At 41.1% G+C, this 18200-nt stretch overlaps 1 protein-coding gene across 1 annotated transcript in view; it reads right to left on the reverse strand.

Moving 5' to 3' along the window:
- The window catches only part of STAC (SH3 and cysteine rich domain), a 75476-nt gene that overhangs the window by 39690 nt on the left and 17586 nt on the right, over positions 1–18200 (reverse strand). The window contains exon 2 of the mRNA XM_054193051.1: positions 10808–11084. Within this exon, the coding sequence (XP_054049026.1) occupies positions 10808–11084 (277 nt within the window). The remainder of the gene's footprint in view (positions 1–10807; positions 11085–18200) is intronic.

An 18200-nucleotide genomic window follows, 5' to 3' on the forward strand; every position in this document is an offset into this window, starting at 1 on the left:
TGGCCTGTACAATGATACAACCTATAACAAAAGTCTAGCAAAATCCATCAGATAACCTTGCTCTTAGCAAAGTGATTTCCAGTGCAACAGGAGCTGTTGGTGGGAAGTCACTGGAGGCATGATTTGGAGAGGAAGGAAGAAAAAACAGCAGATCAGTGTGTCAGAAGGCACTGGCATGTAGCTGGAACTCCCTAAGAGAGAGCTGGGTCATTACATATATTTAGATTTAGGAGCTGTCATAGGCAAAAAATAGCTGAAATTGTGAACACGAACAGGCAGCAGATAACTGTGTGTATGTGCATGGGTGAATGTCTGAAATTGAACTCTTGACCCTCAGACAGCAGCCTGCTACTTGCAAGCTGCAACCAGCATGGGCTGCTTGGTAATTCTGATAAAACTTTGACTAAACAGAAGTGACGTATTCCAAATCCTCCAATTAATAAAGAGACAGGAGATTGACCCACTAGTTAAGAAGCTGATCATAGAATCATAGAACCACCTACGTTGGAAGCACTGTTCCTATGCACGTACGCTATTTAGACTGGAGGAACTTTGAGCTTGGTTTCCAGAAAGGGAATCTGGTGCCAAGAAATGAGTTCCTGAAAGGAAGAAGTGGTCTCGGAAAGAAGAAGGGGACCCAGAGAGAAGAAGCTGAAGATCCTGGCCTCGGGAGATGTCTGAGAAATAGGGGAAGATCCCGGAGATGAGGAAGCCATGGACATCAATGCCAGGGAATGCTCAGGGACCTTGACCAGTGGCACCTGAGATGGGTAAGTGCAAGCAGCATCACAGAAGGAACCAACATGACTTTCTGCCCAACCTTCCCAGGCCAGTAGTGACCTCGCTGCAGGGAAGGGGAGACCTAGGGAATGAAATTCTGGCAGAGGGTGAGTGTGAGAAAGACTAAGTAGGGTAAAAGCTGTAATGTCACTGATTCTTCAATAAAAAACCTGGTATCCAGATCCTTTCCACATTGGCATTTATGCTGTCTCACCCTTGACAAGAGCTCGGCCTCATTTTTGATTCTTTGGTTAAGGAACAGCATAGATTTCCAGATGGGGCATTTTGAAAGAGCATCTGTCAGAGATGCACCCAAACCCCATCAACATCTTAAGAGTTGGATTCTCTGTTGCTCTTCAGAAAAATCTCTAACAAAGAGTTTGTTGCCCTCGGAGAGCACCACTATGCAGTTCAGTCTGCCAGCACGTGTCATCAGCTTGTTATGGAAAACAACCGCTCATAAGAGGCTATTGCTCATCTGCTGCTCTCCAAGAGAAACTGTCCTGTGTCCTCCCTTCTGGTGACATTTGAGACCCATCATTCTCAGTGGCCGTTTATCCCATTGTGATGGTTTTGTCTGGGATACAGTTAATTTTCTTCATAGTAGCTGGTAAGGGGCTATGTTTTTGATTTGTGCTGAAACTAGTGTTGATAATACAGGGATGTTTTCATTATTGTTGAGTAGTGCTTACACAGAGTCAAGGCCTTTTCTACTCCTCGCACCACCCTGCGAGCTGGTAGACTGGGAGTGCACAAGAAGTTGGGAGGGCACACAGCAGGGACAGCTGACCCCAACTTGACCAAAAGGGTATTCCATACCGCATGACGTCACGCTCAGCAATACAACTAGAGGGAAGGTTGGGGGGGCGGTTGCTGCTCAGGGACTGGCTGGGCATTGGGAGGTTGGTTGTGAGAAGTTGTTTTTATTTCCATCATTTGTCTTTCTTGGGTTTTATTTCTCACTCTTTTTTATTTTCCTTTTCATTATAATTTTATTATTATTGTTATTATATTATATTTTATTTCCATTATTACACTGTTTTTATCTCAACCCACAAGTTTCCTCACTTTTACCCTTCCGATTCTCTCCCCCATCCTGCTGGGGAGGAGGGAGCGAGCGGCTTTGTGGTGCTTAGTTGCCAGCTCAGGTTAAACCGTGACACCCATCCAGAGGTTATTAATGGAAAATGGACTTCCATGCTCAGCTGTGTTGAGGGACTAGATTGAGAAAACCAGACCAAGCATCTTGGCGTAACCTCTCCATATTTGCTAGCTGTAAAAAACTGCAAGACAGACAACATCTCACCTTGCAGTGTAACAGATGTGCAGATGAACCCATGATGATGCCAATGTGCTGTGCCTGGGCTTACAGAGGACGGCAAAGAGGTGAAACAAAATGAGGCTGCATGTAGCAGCCTCTCATTTCAAGCCCGTTGATGATGGAGCTCTGTAAGCGACCAGCAATATTAAAAATTCATCCCCGTGCTTCACAAAAAAAGACCTGGGGCAACACAAAGTCTGTCTGGAGAGTTTCACGTGCCACAGATCTTGCGATATGAAAGACTGCTACGCTTCTGAGAGGTGCGGCTAGAAAAACAGGCAATATTAGCACTGCAAATACAAGTTCCCTCATCAATACATCCGCTCCTCATTTGGAGGGATCTTCCCGTGTGCTAAATCTATAGCCTTTCTTTTGTGATTGCGGAGGAAGACAACCAGTAACATACTGATTATGACGTTATAGCTCACGCTGGCTCAGGCATTATAGAAGCCATATGCCATTTTCTCTCTTGGCTGGGAAAATGGAATTGTTGTGGGGAGTGGGGGGAAGACATAGCCACCTTTTTTTTTTTTCTTTCTTTCTTTCTTGCTTCCAACCCTTCTATTAAGCAGGAAATAATCTAGTGGTCAAAACAAAATATTTCAAGATTTTCAAGATCACCACCTGCATGTTACAGAGGAAACTACAATGTAATCACAATTTTCAACTGCAGAGAGTCTCTTCAGAACTAGAAGTCAGGGAGAGGATCCGTGTGTGTGCAGCATCCTTCAGCAATTATAGATTGTGTATTCCCAGAAAACTAAAATTTAGGCAGTTTAGAGAAGATAATTGCTGAAGTTGCATTTACTTGCATTCAAATTACCAAAGCGGAAAGAGTATGCAATGTTCTGCGTAAGCCACAAGAGTCACTGCTCTCTGATACTTCCTTCTACATTAAGGACAGCAACAAGAATTTTACTCTACATGATGGCAATGCTCTATTTCTTGCAAAAACATTTCTGCCAATTGCCTCATTTTATGGCCTCTGCAACTCATAGTAAGGTGAAGCTCCTAATAATTTCCCTTCTAGACGATGCTTTTGTCAGCTATGTGGTAATGTAATTATCCACATAACGGTGATACTCTGGCAGACAAAGACGCTAAATGGAAAAATAATGTTTTTCCTAGAAGGTCAGCTTCAAAGAAGATGCATTTAAATTGCTTATCTGAAAACACCCGATGTCCCATATGAGCTCAGGAAAAGTACACAGCAGGACATAAAAAAAAGAAATCTTGTACTCTGCTTCACCCCTAGGTCTTTAACAAACCTTAAGCTTACCATTAAGTTCTTCACTAGGGCTGATCTCAGGAGCAATGGCCACTTCTGAGTAGGGTGTTTGGTGTTTTTCAATGTAGTTTTTGGATAAAAATCATCTTGGCTAACATCACGTTAAAATACTGATTGTAGATGTGCTGGAATTTTTTATTGTTTTCCATCTAATTAGGCAGCAAATGTTGGTCAACATCTTTAAAGTCTCGTTTCACTGAGCATTAACTGCAATGTCACATTAATAGAAACTTCCCCAAAATTACAGTAAGCTTAAAAATTATCTAGTAACAAATGTGAAACATACTTGATGTTGTTCAAGGACAAATTAGAATTTAAAATATATTTCCACCCTCTTTTCTCAGCTAAGCAGTTCATGATTATCCAATTTACTGATAACATTCTTGCCTCATCTCAGAGGAGGAAGCCCTCCCAGAGGATAAACAGACTAAATAGTTGCTTTTCAATATTTGCTTTAAAGTATGTTTAACTCTTTATTACCAAAGAAAAATATTAATTTAATGCAGGGATAATGTGTAGCTCTCTGTAGCTGCTTTACAAATGTGGGGCTGTATGAATTGGACACTTTTTGTCATGCTTATTAAAAATAGGAGATGTACTGATGGAGCACACCTATACTACGTATACCATATGTGTTTCTATCTCTTTCCATCTGTTCGTCTCCACTTTAAGTATTTTAATAGACAAACTATCCACTTTCTGGAAATTTTGCAGAGTCCAGATGACGTTATCTATACCTGACTACTCCATGACTAACGGTTAACTGCATATTGTACAGTTTGATTAATGTAGTACTTAACTTCGTATTTCCAGAAGGCTTTTGTTTAGCTCTTCCTACAGGGCTCCTCTCAAAAATGTGAAGGTCTACACTTATGGAGAGTTATTAACCCAAGAAAGAAATCATCAGAGAAGCCAGGTTCAATTTCAAGCTAATAGATATGTTGACATTAATATTTTCAATCAGTTTTTTGCAGGTGCGTGTTAAAAAATACAATGGTTTTGTTTGCCCTAAACCCTGGCATGGCAGGTCAGAGAGGACTGAAGTAATTCTCACTCACACCGATTCTCAAAAGTGCTAGAAGACTTAGGTGCCCAGAGTGATTCAGTATCAATTGGAGTGAGAACCTGTCTCCTAAATCCAGGAGTGGATTTACTGGAGGGAATGAGGAGGGAGAGACAAGGACTTTAGGCCATTTGATAACATATGGGATGGCACCTGGTACCAGTCCCTGACAAGGTTATACAACCGACCGTTTTCCTCACAATCAAAACCAAAGGAGGCTGGATTCAGCTGCTTTTGAAAACCTCTTTCTATAGGGAAACTCTTTGCCCTCTTGCATTAATAATAAACAACACTGACACACACACAGAGTATTTTATACTGTAATAGTCTATAATCTGGAAAATAGGGAAGGGGAGTCTATAATCTGGAAAATAGGATCTGGGAAGGCTCAGTAGTGACTGCACAAGCCCATTGGAGAGGTGGACGTGAAATGACCTCCACAAGTTGCTTCAGGGGCATCTCCTCCTCCCTGACAGCTCTTTACCCTTCTCTACAGGGGACAACTCCAATGCTGATGCAATGGCAACATGAATCTCTGCCCCCAAGGTCATCTGGGCTGGGAGATGCTATGGGAATAGTGGAGAGCAGGGTGAACACTAAATGACTAACATTATTTTTTCCTTTATTCTGCAAGTAAAAAATAAAGATTCCTCCTTTTTTTTTTTTTTTTTTCTAAGAGCTCTGGAGGAGTCCTTCACAATACCATAGCCTTGGAAACACAGCTTCAGTTACAGCCATGCTTCCCAGGAGTACTTCTACTTTGTCTAGCTGCCAAGTAGTGGTGATCAACCTGTGACCATTTATCACATCCTTGTCTACCTGGATAATGCTGAATAAAGGCAGGCTTGGCTCAAACCAGAATGCCTGCTTAATGGAGTACGGCAGCAAGCTTAAAAACAGTCAAGAATATTCTTTATGAGGGAGCTGATAAAACTGGAGGCAGAAAGCACTGTGTCATAGTTCCTGTGAAATTTTGCTATATTTAATAAACATACACATAAATTACAGTTATATAAACACTTCCTCAAACTATGGAGTTTTTCCATTACTTATTAGTCATAGTTACTGATAGTCTAAGAGAAGAGGTTCGGATGTAGTGACTATCAAAAATGTGGGACCATAGCTCCAACCCAGATCTCTTGCGTTCCTTCATTCCTGCATTTGAAAAGCTGGGCCAATTTATCTACTTTGAGCCTAGCTTTATGGAGGCTGTTGCAGTACAGCTTCGGGGATAAAAGTGGTTGAAAGTTCTAGTAGCCACAGCAGCACAGTGAAATAAAGAAATACAGGCTGCTTTTAAAAGATGATGTGGCCAGAAAGAATTATTCATGGCACTTTGTTGGTTGTTCGACCTGGATGACTGGCTAAGGCAGAACAGACAGTGGTAGGAATGAGCCAACACGGAAGGGACAGGACAATTTCATTGCTTAAGCACTGTTGATTAGTAGACTGGAAGTAAACTGTGCTAGGAGTTCATCATTGGTTTTATGAAACGTTGCTTGTTACTACAGGTTTCTCTCACTGGAACCTAGCTAGTTCCCTGAGAAGGCAGGTACTGACTTCTTTACCTCCAGAGCTGCAAAGGTCTGGACAATCTGCATCCAAACCAGAAACTCAATTGCCTGAGTCAAACTATAAATGTGTATATCTCAGGTACCTAAGCCAGCGATGGCATGATCCAGAAGGACCTGGTTTTGACTCTTATTGGAAATTGCAGACCAAAATTTCGTTTGGTCTTTCTGAAAGTTTGTGGCGCTCTAGCATGCCTTTCCAGGTAAAGATACCCCAACAGGTATGTCAACAAAACAGGCATCTGGTCAAAATTCTGTGTCAGAGTTAAGGTTAAGTGAAACTTAACCTTAATGAAACTTCTCAGTACATTTTTGAAACACAAAGAAACATACAACGATGTTATAAATGAGCAGCTATTTCTTTAAAACACAGCTTTAAAGGATTGACTTTAAAGTCAGCTATTTTTAAAAGCAAAGTGGTTTATTTTTTTTGTACGCTACTTATATTTGACTTAGATGGGAATACATTAATTGCATGTAATATGCTTGGAATGTGTGGAAAATAACATTTTTTCCATGTGAGTCAGCACAGGAAATGAACTGCAAATGAGTAAAATGTTGAGAAGTCTACAGATGGAGTTTTTTTAAAAATACACAATGTTTTTCAAGAGTAGAATACTGATATCATGTTTTCTTCAAGAGTAAAGTATCACAGAGATGAATGATCACACACCAGAGACTGAAGAAGAGCAAGAACTTGCTTCTGATCATCATAGTTTAAGACTCTAATCTGATGCAACATTAATTTAATAGTTTCTATTTTTGCTGGTGTCAGGTAGCTTTGCCTCCCCTTATTGGACATTGCCAAAGCTTCCCACGTTCTTGCTAAACACAGAAAATGGTAGATGGTATGAAGTAAACTCAGAGGTGTGCTGACTTAATTTTCTTTTCATAGTAATGTAAAATAAGCAAACCGGTGTCTTCTAAATAATGACCTTGTGATTCCACGAGGTACTTCAATTTTCAAATTTTTCCCTTTCCAGGGTTAGATATTAAAATAGTAATAAATACTACTAGTAAGAACAGCAAATGAATGGGTTCTAGGAGTCATACTATGAGACGATGTTCATGGATATATTTAGGAAAATATGTAACCCACCATGAAGCTGAATCCTCACTCCTAACCTAATTGACACTTGGAGCTCACAGTGGCAGCACACGGAGAAAGGAGCAGAGTCTGCTCCAACACACTATTGATTTGCTCTGAAATTACATGAATTATTACTTTTGACTTCAGTATTATAACTGACGATTGTATTGGAGTATTTGATGCTGTAAGAAGGCCCCATTAGTGTAAAATGGATCATCCCTGCACTCCTCAGAGCTCCCTTGAATCTAAAATTTTCTCCCTTATTTCATTTAGCAGAAAACTACTGCTTCTATATCAAATTCTCCTTCTGTTTACTGAGGTGCAACTACAGCCACAGTCCAGTCCAGTTAGTAGGAACACTTTGACTCCTGTCTTTATTGTGAGGTATGAAGCACACTATTAATACTGTTTTTTCTTTTTTGAACTCAAACCAATAAACAGAGTTTCTTTTGAATATGTTGCATTGCACTCTGGGATACATGAAAAGGATCTGAATGATTAAGTTTGCATTATACTGATCCTAGTAAACATCTTCCTCTGAATGCTGAAACCAATTACTGGTATTTGGCCTTTATCTTATGACTGTACTTCCGTCAAATGAACAAACAGGCACACGTGGTGCATCCCAAAGGCAACATTTGGCTCATAGTGCCTAACAATCAAAGAGAGATGATGCACATATTTTTTGTAGGAAGATAACGTTTCACGTTCCTTTGCTTTAATTTTGCTGTGAAAAGAGCAGCACGGGGAGCCTGCTGCCTCTGCTTCGAGTGTCCTGCTCGCTCTGAAGCTACAGACGGATTCTGCCACCCTAGTGAGACTGAAGCGCGTACTGCACATCCGTGCAATGCACAGTTCATCACGCTGCCCTGTACCAAACAGAGCTGCTTAGTTCATAGATCAGAGAGCCATTTAAGGTGAACCTGGAATGATTCTTGGTGGCAAAATTGAAACCATCTAAAGTCAAGCTGGGATTTTCCTGGACTCTTTCCCCTAGTCTTCAAAACATGTATCTGTCTTTGCCTTTACTCTCATCAATAAGGAATTTAAAGCCATAGACTCATTACTCGCAAATGTCACTACCCGTGAAAAATGCAAATAGAGAGAACAAATAGGCTCCATGTTGCAAGTGTAAATTTAGAGTCCCTGTACAGAAGCGATTTTTTTTCAGTCTGCCTTTGGGAGCATGCTTGACACAATTTCCTGAAAAGCTGCCTGTTTTTCTTCACCATCCCCATGACCAATAGTTACACAACTTATATGGATTAATTGAGCTGCAAACAGTAACATCCAGATCTCCTATGCTGCTTAAAATACAATACAGCGAAACTAGGCATGACTGCAGTAAGGATCAAAGAGAGAGGATTACAAGAATAGAGTAGATGTCTGTCTATGAGAATCAGGACATCTAGACACTAAGGCATTATAGGGCAAAACTCTTAACATCTTTTCTGTCACACCTCCAAGCAAAGATGAGCTGGAGGAGGTCAGAGCAATTCACCTGACTCAGCCTGCCGCCAGACAAAATAGGTCAGATTAGCTTCTTCAGCAATTATGAAACGCTTCTTTCTCTAATGAAGTGGCTAAAATACAGAACAGAAAAGCGAAACCCTCAGAGGATAGAAAAGAACAGAAAAGTTTCAGAAGGCAGCTGATGTTTTGAAGCTTATAGCCATGCTTCAGGACTTTCTTATCCCAGGCAGGACACAGATTGCCCAGCAAAGGAGAAGGGCACGGGTGTTTATGAACTGGAGTTACTCCCTGCGAATTTTGCTGCCAGTAATAATCCATCTTGAGCAGCAGTGTTTTGAAACAAGTATTGCTGAGTTCTGCAGATTTGTGATGATACTAATCTCCATACAACTTCATGAGAAGCTGCCAGAAATGCAAAGGACTTACATTTGCAGTATATGTTTGCAAAACTAAGCTTTGATAGAACGTCCATCCACAGTACAGAAGGAGACAAGTTCTGGGCCTGCTTCCACACGTAAAGTTATTTCAGCTGACTGCCTATCTTCCAGACTTCCTTTCAATCTCTGACCTATGAACTTCCCTGATGCTGATGCTTTGCTCCTTCTCCCTTTGACTTGTTATATCACTTAAAGTAGAAAAAACCTTAAAAGACTGGAAAACACCACCAAAAATCTGGCATCAAAACTCCTCTGTTTCCCTGGATTCAGTAGAGCTGTGGTGCAGAGAGGATGAAATCAGGCCTCATGTTTAATTCTTTAATTTATGGAAGCAGGATTGTCTTGGCATCAGGTTTAACGTTCTGCGGACAGCTACCTTTTCCAAAGAACATGAGTTCCGCACCCAAGTGGGGGACACTGAGCACCCCCATGTGGAAAAGGAGGTACCATTTTTTGAAAAAGGTTGAGTAATCCTATCAGCATCCTTCAAGAACTTACCATACTGTTATCCGAAAGGCACTGAATTCATGCCAAGGGACTTGAATTTCTTACAGTAAGCTAGACCAAATTACAGACAATAGGTGGTACCTAAAGACCTGCACTACTTCTACATGAAGCTAAACCAGTGTTTTACTCCTTGTCCTGCTCAAAAACCTGGAAATTATGTCACTCGCTTTCATACCGGTACACGATCATTGAATTTATTCCTAACCTACTGTGCTGGGAAGACCAGATGATAAGCAGCAAGAAGACCAAATCACGTGCGTAACAAGCTAGCCACAACAACGTGAATTTCTAGGACCAGATTTCTGAACAGCAACTCCTGCAGCTTCCCACAGTGGCGACCATGCGTGTTCTACACCTCCAGCCACCTGCCACTGCTTCTTTCCCGCCCTCACATTGCACAGCCCCATAGATAATCCGCATCATGAAGGCTTTTTAGGCCTTCCCCTGCGCACTGAAAATTACCTGACAAGCAGGGCTCAGTATGGAGTTGTTCTCTGCACACTGAAGAGAATAATAAATGATTAGGCTTGTCCTCTATGTCTGTCTGTCTGTCAGTCCCTGGCAGTAATTTATATGCTCATGGACAGTTTGAGAGAGAAGACAGGGCAATCTTTCAAAGCTATAAAGTTTGTGTCAGGTTTTGTGAGCAGCAGAGTTCAGGTAGAGAATCCCAAGAAAGTCTGCAGTGTGAATTCAGCTGTTATTTGTTCTGTTGACCTGGTCTCCCAAAACACGTGAACTAGACAGCCAACACGCACACACAAGCAGCCCGGAGCCTACCACCCAGTAGATGCTACTTCCTGCCCAATTGTCACTTAGGAGAGATGTGAGGCAGCTGGAGGAGGAAGGCATGGCCGCCACAGTGAATGGGAGCTGGGAGCATTGCAGGGTGTGGGCACAAGGTGCAAGAGAGTTAGAATTACTGCTGTAGAAGAGTAAGGAGAGCAGACACAAATTTGCAAGACAGATTTCTGCTGTTTCTAGTGTAACATACAACAGAGTTTGTACTTGGTGCTCAGTATAACCTGAATGAGAGAGGAATTTAACTGTAGCCGAAACCCTCGCCTGTGATTTGTGATAACAGTAGGTGTCTACAAGGCAAGAAATCTGTCAACAGCTATAGAACCTGTATTAGCCTGTGGCAGATGTGACACAAGTCCAGATCCTTTTGGCATGAATATTCTCAAGCAGACATCTGGTCTGACACAAGTTATGGAAAGGTCATACTGCACGTTCTAGCGTGGACGCCCACACAGATTTAAAAAATCGTTTCTTACCAACAATCATGTGGTTGCAGACATCGCAGAAGGTGGGTTTTTTGAAGATGTGCTCCTGGAAGATGTGAGCCTTGTTGTTTTCTGGCAGCTGCTGGGCTCTGGTGGGGGAGGACGCCTGGCTCTCTGAGCTGGGGAGCTGCCCGGTGCTTGTGCTCACCTCAGGCATCAAGTCTACTTGCAGTTTCACATCACTATTAGTCCTCTGGAAGAAATTGTCTGCACTTTTACTCCGCAAGCTTTTGGTCTTGAAGGAGAGTGATCGTTTCAGTTTCTGCAGCTGCAATAAATAAGCCAGTTACAATTACTGCCTTTTTCCTCTTCAACAGCAAGGCAAGGCTCCTGGTTTTGGGGTGTGCTGTGGAACCTTGGAGCCACTGGCAGACTTTGAACCACCTGAACAATAAAATTTACTTTAGAATTTAACCAGCAACTTCAGAGCAAAGAAAACAGATCCCAATCAGAAAATAAAGTACTCCACGTATGCTTTCTGACAGACAATAAACCCTATAGCCCTAATGAATGCTTCTATTGGTCTTTTCTTTCAGGTATGACAGCAAAGAGAGTTGTACGCATTGCAGAATATATCCTTTATATTCAAGCATGAGAAAACTTGTAAAATTATTATTATTCATCCTTGCGTGGTCCTTAGGAGCCCATAAAGCCATTTCCAGAACAGCTGTTAAATGGCAGTACAACAGGAGTGAATTCAGTAAATACATTTGATATATTTAAATTTCTTTAATCTGACAGAAACAGAGATTATATGCGGTTTTGACTGAGAAATTATTGTTGTTTTTTTCTAAAGGAACTAAGGCTAAGGAGCAGTAACAGTATAATTAACTAGCCAATTGATAGTTATTGCATTAATTAATACTAGCTAACACACATTCACGTATATTCTTGTATATTGTATGGTGTATTGATTGTCAGACTATTAAGCACCACAATAAGGCATTATTAACTTAAATTTGTTAACTCAAACTCTTTACCTATAAACTGTCTGGTACCTTATGAGAGCTCCTCTCATCCTTACCCACCGTATTTTATATAAAGCTGAGAAGGGCGCTAGGTGAGGCGCAGAAGCTATCAGGGTATCAACTACACAAATTTGCGAGCTTGTCAATTCCAGCAGCCCACAAGTAGAGCCTGGGTAAAAGGAAAGCCAGCTCTGTGTCCGCTTCATGTTCGCTGTCTCTGAAGTGTAATACCTCCATCTCACCTTTCACTCAGCATTATTCCAACCACTGCAAAATCATTTCAATCAATCACTGCTGCAATTCTCTGGATGAATGTGATGTAACAATTGAAATTTTCCATGCCGCTCAGGCTGCCTGTGGTTACCAGCAGGAACGGTTTACATTAGAAACTGTTTATGTTAGAAGTAATGATGATCGGGAATCATAATTCACACTAATATAAAGGGAAGGAGTCCACATACTTTCCCAAAAAAGCATGGCACTGGTCTGTCATACTGACTTAGTGGCTTCAGAGCACTCGTTCTCCCCAGCTTCTATTCCGGATCCATCCACTTACTTTATGATGCAGCTGAAAGCACGCTGTTGGAGAGAAGCCTCAAGGCGTCCCGGGGGGAAGCCTCTCTTCTACCTTCAGACCAGGCAGCTTGTTCTTGGAGAAGGGAGACACTCCAGCTCTCTTCCCCACATTTCACAACAAGCTCCCTCAGTCCAATAAACAAGTAAAGAGCTGCCACTGCCTCCAGTAAACAGCATTCGGGTTTGCTACGTGAGAGCAAACTGCATTCTGCTTCCTGAGCTGTTTGTCTGCAGCGGCTTTGGGAGCAGGGAGGGAGAAGAGCCGGGGCCCATCCCACATGCACCACTCTCACCCGTGTCTCTCTCTGGGTTCACAGGAGGAGCCCTGGATCCAAAGGAAGGAAATACCTGTTTGCAAGAAACTCTCAATCTCTGAGGAAATGTGTAAATAAGAGCAATTAAGGCACTAGATGCCAACTATGTAAGAGCAGTTTCTGGTTTCTGAAGCTGTTTCAGCTGAAGCCTATGTCTTGGACTAGCTGAGCCCAAAACTCACTGTACAACAGCACCAACGCAACGTAAGGTCTTCCTTCTTCTGCTCGAATGTTAAGTCACCGGCTCCTGAAATCACTGAGGTTACTCAGTACCGGGATTACTTCATCTCCCCAGTGACAGTGAGGAACTCTGCAATAATTCACACTCCCCTGCTCTTGAAATACTTCTCACTGAAGTGAGACCTAATTAGTGTAGCAAAACACAGAGAATTACAACACCACAAGGTGACTGAAATGGCATTCATTATTGATTTGCCATCCATTCCTACAGTGCCACATGAAGTTAATTAAATTTCAAAATGCTGCTTCTGCCACAGAAAGGAGACTAAGCTGAGCAAAAGAATATTTGTTTTATCATGAAACAACTGTCCTACTAGTTTGGACAATGCGTGCAGTATATTTTAAGGACGTCTGCATTTACTATCCTCGTCCTGCTCTCCTGTGCACAATCATTTGCCAGTCAAGGGATGTACCAGCAGCCTTTCCTTCCCCAGGCAGAAAAGTCAACAGGTTTCCAAAGAAGGTAGTCCAGCATTCAGGCTACGTACGTCCAAACATATGCATACACACTAAGGTGAGCATGCAACCATGTGGACTCCATGCATCTCCAGCCACAATGTTCAGGGCAGGACAGAAATTCAAGAATGAGTTAACCAGGTTACATTCACAGATTTGGTAGGCATCTCTGCACAAGCTAGTAGTCCTCTCTGAGATTCCCTGAGAACTGTCCTGTGTTAATGTGGTTAAATAATTTCCAGACAATGGGGGCATCCTTGTTACCCAAATGCATATTTCGTACTCATTTGCATTCAGGCTGGAAGACACCTACCAGGTTTGGCTTGCATTGCATACCTAAAACACCAACGAAAGTCTGCAGCTACTATATCCCAAATTGTGTACAGAAGTGACTACGCAAAAATGCAGAACATCTTGCACACACTTTGCACAGTACTTTTTAAAAGTACTTCTCAGATCAGAGTGTTTTACATGCATCTTGCATAAGTGCGAGCACACAGGGCAATAGAAGATTGGCATCAGGTTTTAAAACGTGATCCAACTTTCCTTTCTCATACTAGGCCCTCGAGAGAATTTGAAATAGTGTACTGGTATGTGATTGTTTATTCAGGAAAAGTTGGCCCAAGAAACGGCAAGTTGTTGTACAAATAGTAAAACCATAAAAGCTTAAGTGATTATTATGCTGCGGTCAAGTGAGTGTCACATCCCTTACTTAAATACCAGCTTCTCCTCATTTTGAAGTTTGCTGTGTTCTTTTATTGGAAGATTTCAAATGTGATTAAGTACAGGCAGGTAATATGTGTCTGATTTTGATCTGCCGTAAACTGATTTAATGCACTTGTGATGCCACTGGCTTCTAATAGAGTGGCTATAGCATTCACCTGAGGCAGGAATCTGCTCTATCAATAGAGAGGAAAGTATGCAAATTTTACTATTCATAATTTATTTCTGCAGAGTTAATGAGTCCAAAGTTAAATCTTAGGAAGAAACACTACCGACCTTTGGAAAAACCTGTGACTAGGGCTATTCTGCACTCGATACTTCAACACTTCAGTGAAAAATCATGTATTGGGACTGAAAGAAAACCCTAAACCAAGCACAAAAAGGCTTTAAGAAACATATTTGAGATAAATTTCCTAAGCCTTTCACATTTTCTCCTCTGCAAGGACAGTTACAAATTAGCTTTCATTTAAATAAAAATAAAAATTAAATTCCCACAAGCACAAGAGTTTTTCTAGACTCATGATAGCATCCTGAGACTTTGCAACATTGGCACTTCAGAAACGTGAACCCTTGATATCAAATCCAGGATGTTCCTGTGGTTTGAAATTAGAGTCAGGGAAAAAAGTTATTCTCTAGTTAAAAGCATTTTATCAGTCACACGGACTTTCAGTGACTGCACATACTAAGCCGCAGGCAAGGTAGAGATAAGTGCAACAGCTAAACCTCAGAGCATGATTAACCTTTTTTTTTCATTATCATCTAGCACAATCTCCATCTTCCTCAGAGTTACTGAACGTTCAAGCTGCAAGGGATCCCAAAGCTCTGATGAACCATTGCTTATCACCACCTCCTCTGTTCCTAATTCCCCTATACAACTCTTTAGTTGCTATAACCAGAAAAAAAAGAGGCAGCAAAAGGACAGCTATTGAGAGTCATTCTTAGTGTTAACTAGGGGCCGCTGCTTTTGATGTGAACGAGAATTGCACCTGCCCTCACTAAGGCTTTATTTGGCTTAAGCATTGGAATCACACAACTCTGTTCTACAATTTTGGTTTAAGAACTTCCCATGGAAGTTGGGAAGGTGTCAAGGATTTGAGCTGTTTTATAATCCCTGGCTTTGCAACTACAGAAGATAATCGTCCACCCTGCAAAGAATAATTTATTCAGGCTCCTAAATGCTCCTTGATATCTAGAAGCTCTTTTTCCCTTGCCTCTCCAGCTTGTCTACGTTAGCAGTCAGCATGGCTTAGTAGGAGCAGATGTGGAGAATGAAGCAGGGGCTGTTGAGGACCCAGCGTACACACTGTATGCATCCCAGGGCACAGAGTACTCTGAACCAGACCAGTCCATTAGTCCTGGTGTGCATTAGGTGCATTACTAGAAGGAAAAACTGTTTATTATGTTATATTATATTACATTACATTATATTAGTTTGCTTGGTCCACCAGCTTTGGCATTCAGAGCAACCCTCATGGAGTCTGCCCACATCAGCTTATTTCCCAACATGCTTGATCTTGTTCCCTCCTCAGCCACTGCTAACCATCCGTGCCAGCAGCAGGGGCTCCTGCGCAGCATGGGGCCAACAGTGAGATTATTTTTATACGTTTCCACTCTTAACTATCTTCCAGGAGAAATGAACCGGGCTTATCAACTGTACTTTACTAACAGACCATATAACCAAGCCCTCATTTTCAGACATCAGCTGTCTGCTGTATTGCTACCGTGCTAGCAATAAAAAAAGATATCTCTTGCTCTTCTCTATTCCTTTCTTTACACTACTGTTAACAATATCATTAGATGGATTACGAGTAATACAGGGTATTAACAGAGTTGTAATCATCCATCAAGCCCATTTGATTCCTGCAATTCTTATAAAATGTAGCTATTTTGTTTAGCTATGCAGACTAAAAACGCTCTGTCAGCAGATTTCACTCTGCTGTGAAATAAACATCCACCTTCTGTAAGGAACCCTTTCTTCTTCCTTTCAGCTTCCTACAGCAAGTTTCCAAATTATTTAACTCTCGCATCACTATAAAAGAAGGACTTAAACATACAGGGCCCAGATGATGTTGTGTAGATTCACTAGAGAGCGTCAGGTACATGGGATACTACCAAAAGGGACTCAGACCAAAAGCCTTTCAAATAAGGGAAAGAACCAAAGTCTTGATGAATGGCATCCATTCTACTGAGTACAGTCCATTTTCTGGGTCAAGGAGCATTCAGTTTGTATTAGCAACCCTCAGAACATACTTCAAATGTTAACTAGATTTGTTGAAGGACTGGATGTTACCAGGGTGTAAGCTAGCCTGGCAGCATTGCTGGGCTTCAGTTAGCTATGCTGATTAAAAGCAAACAAGGAACGAGCTCAAACAGAAGTGCTTACTTTTTGTGAGCATGAAGGCTAATGATTTTCTTCTTAAAATTGAGGGATACAAAAGTAAGTGATTTTTGAGCACAGAAAAGGGTGGGTTTTTTTCTGGATTTAATTTGAAAATGCACTGCCTTGGCATTTTAATGAGCAAAAATAAGATTATGACATGCCCAAAGCCAGTATGCAATTTCATAAATAATATGTGTGTTTGCCTGCTGATGAGAGAAGTACCATGTCTTATAGAATTAACAAGATAAAAGGCTTTTTCAAACACTTAAGGGGTTGGTGTTGCTTATTGGCAAAGCATCCGTTATAAAACTTGTGAGCAAAGCTGATTCCTTTTCTACCCCCTTCTTCCTAAATAATAAATAGTACAAATACTCTACTGGTACAAATTTAATTACCTAAACTGACTTCAATTGTAGCTGATTTATACAGTCTGAGAATCTGGCCCTATCATGCATTTGTGTCTGCCCTAGCCAGCTTTCTTGGAAGCTGTATCCTTTTAATCTGCTACAAAGAGGGAGTGTTCGTTATTGCAGAATCTGCTACGTATTATATTTGTGTATTTTCCTAAACAGATTGCATAGCTGACATTAGAACAAATACGTTTGTTATTGTTGTAAAAAAATAAATAAATGAAACTGATTGCTTGAATACTGTATTGGACTAGTCAAAGGGGAGACATTTTCCATAACACCTAACAATGACATTATTAGTGATTTTTTGGGTATCTGCAACTACTCTGGTTGGCTCTTGATGCTCTGATTGTCATCCTCAGATTCTCCTCCCTGCCCTATACTGTTTTTGAAACCCACTCACAGATCCTCAAACCTATTTAGGATATAAACCTTTTCAGGCAGGGCTCTTTCTGTGATTTTTTTTCACACGTACGGTCCTAAGTACAATAAAGTGCTCTGATTGGCATGTCAGTGTGTAACAGCAAAAGTCCCTGAAAGAGCCTCAGGTTTGAAAGCATGAAATCTGAAGGGATGCTCAGTTGTCACTGCTCTCACAAATGTCACTGTGAATCACATGTTCTCAGCCTTCTCCTGATGTACAACATCCTTGGCAGCTGTGCGTTTGCATCTCTAATTGGCAGACCTCTAAATTATGAAGAGGTACAGTCTGTATGTGTAGCCAAACAGTGGGTTTGCTTACCAGACCTGTTCATTCTGTAAGACTTTCTGGTTTGGTTTAAACCAAGCTGGACAATTCATCTAGTTCTCAACAATTGCTTGTGCAGTTGGTTTGAAATTATCCTAGTTTGGGGTACATCTTCTTCTAATATTGCAAGGAACCAGGATTAGCAAATATGTGAGACAAATGTGAAATAAGTACTGAAAGTTTCAAGACCTGAAAATACGGAAAAGTCTCCCTTGTCCTCCAAATTCCTTTATCTACCTTCAAAATTGAGCATAAGATGTGACAGGACAAAGTAATGCAGTCCAGGGAGAGGTAGATTTGAGGAAACACAAACAATTTATTAAATATAACAATTGCCATCAAATTTCAGGGAAATCCAGTTATGTCCAGAACTGTCTACTCAGTCTTAAAGCATAAGAGTAAACTCTGTATTAGATATTCTGCAGTTGTGACTTACCCTAAGCTCATATTACCTTCCCTACCAAATATATTTTATATTAACTTCAAAAGACTCACTGTCATTTAAATAGTTTAAAACAGCTTGTAAAAAGGAGGAAACGTGCAAAATAAATATAATGATACTTCTATGC

Source organism: Rissa tridactyla, chromosome 2 (genome assembly GCF_028500815.1).
Source record: "Rissa tridactyla isolate bRisTri1 chromosome 2, bRisTri1.patW.cur.20221130, whole genome shotgun sequence".
NCBI lineage: Eukaryota > Metazoa > Chordata > Aves > Charadriiformes > Laridae > Rissa > Rissa tridactyla.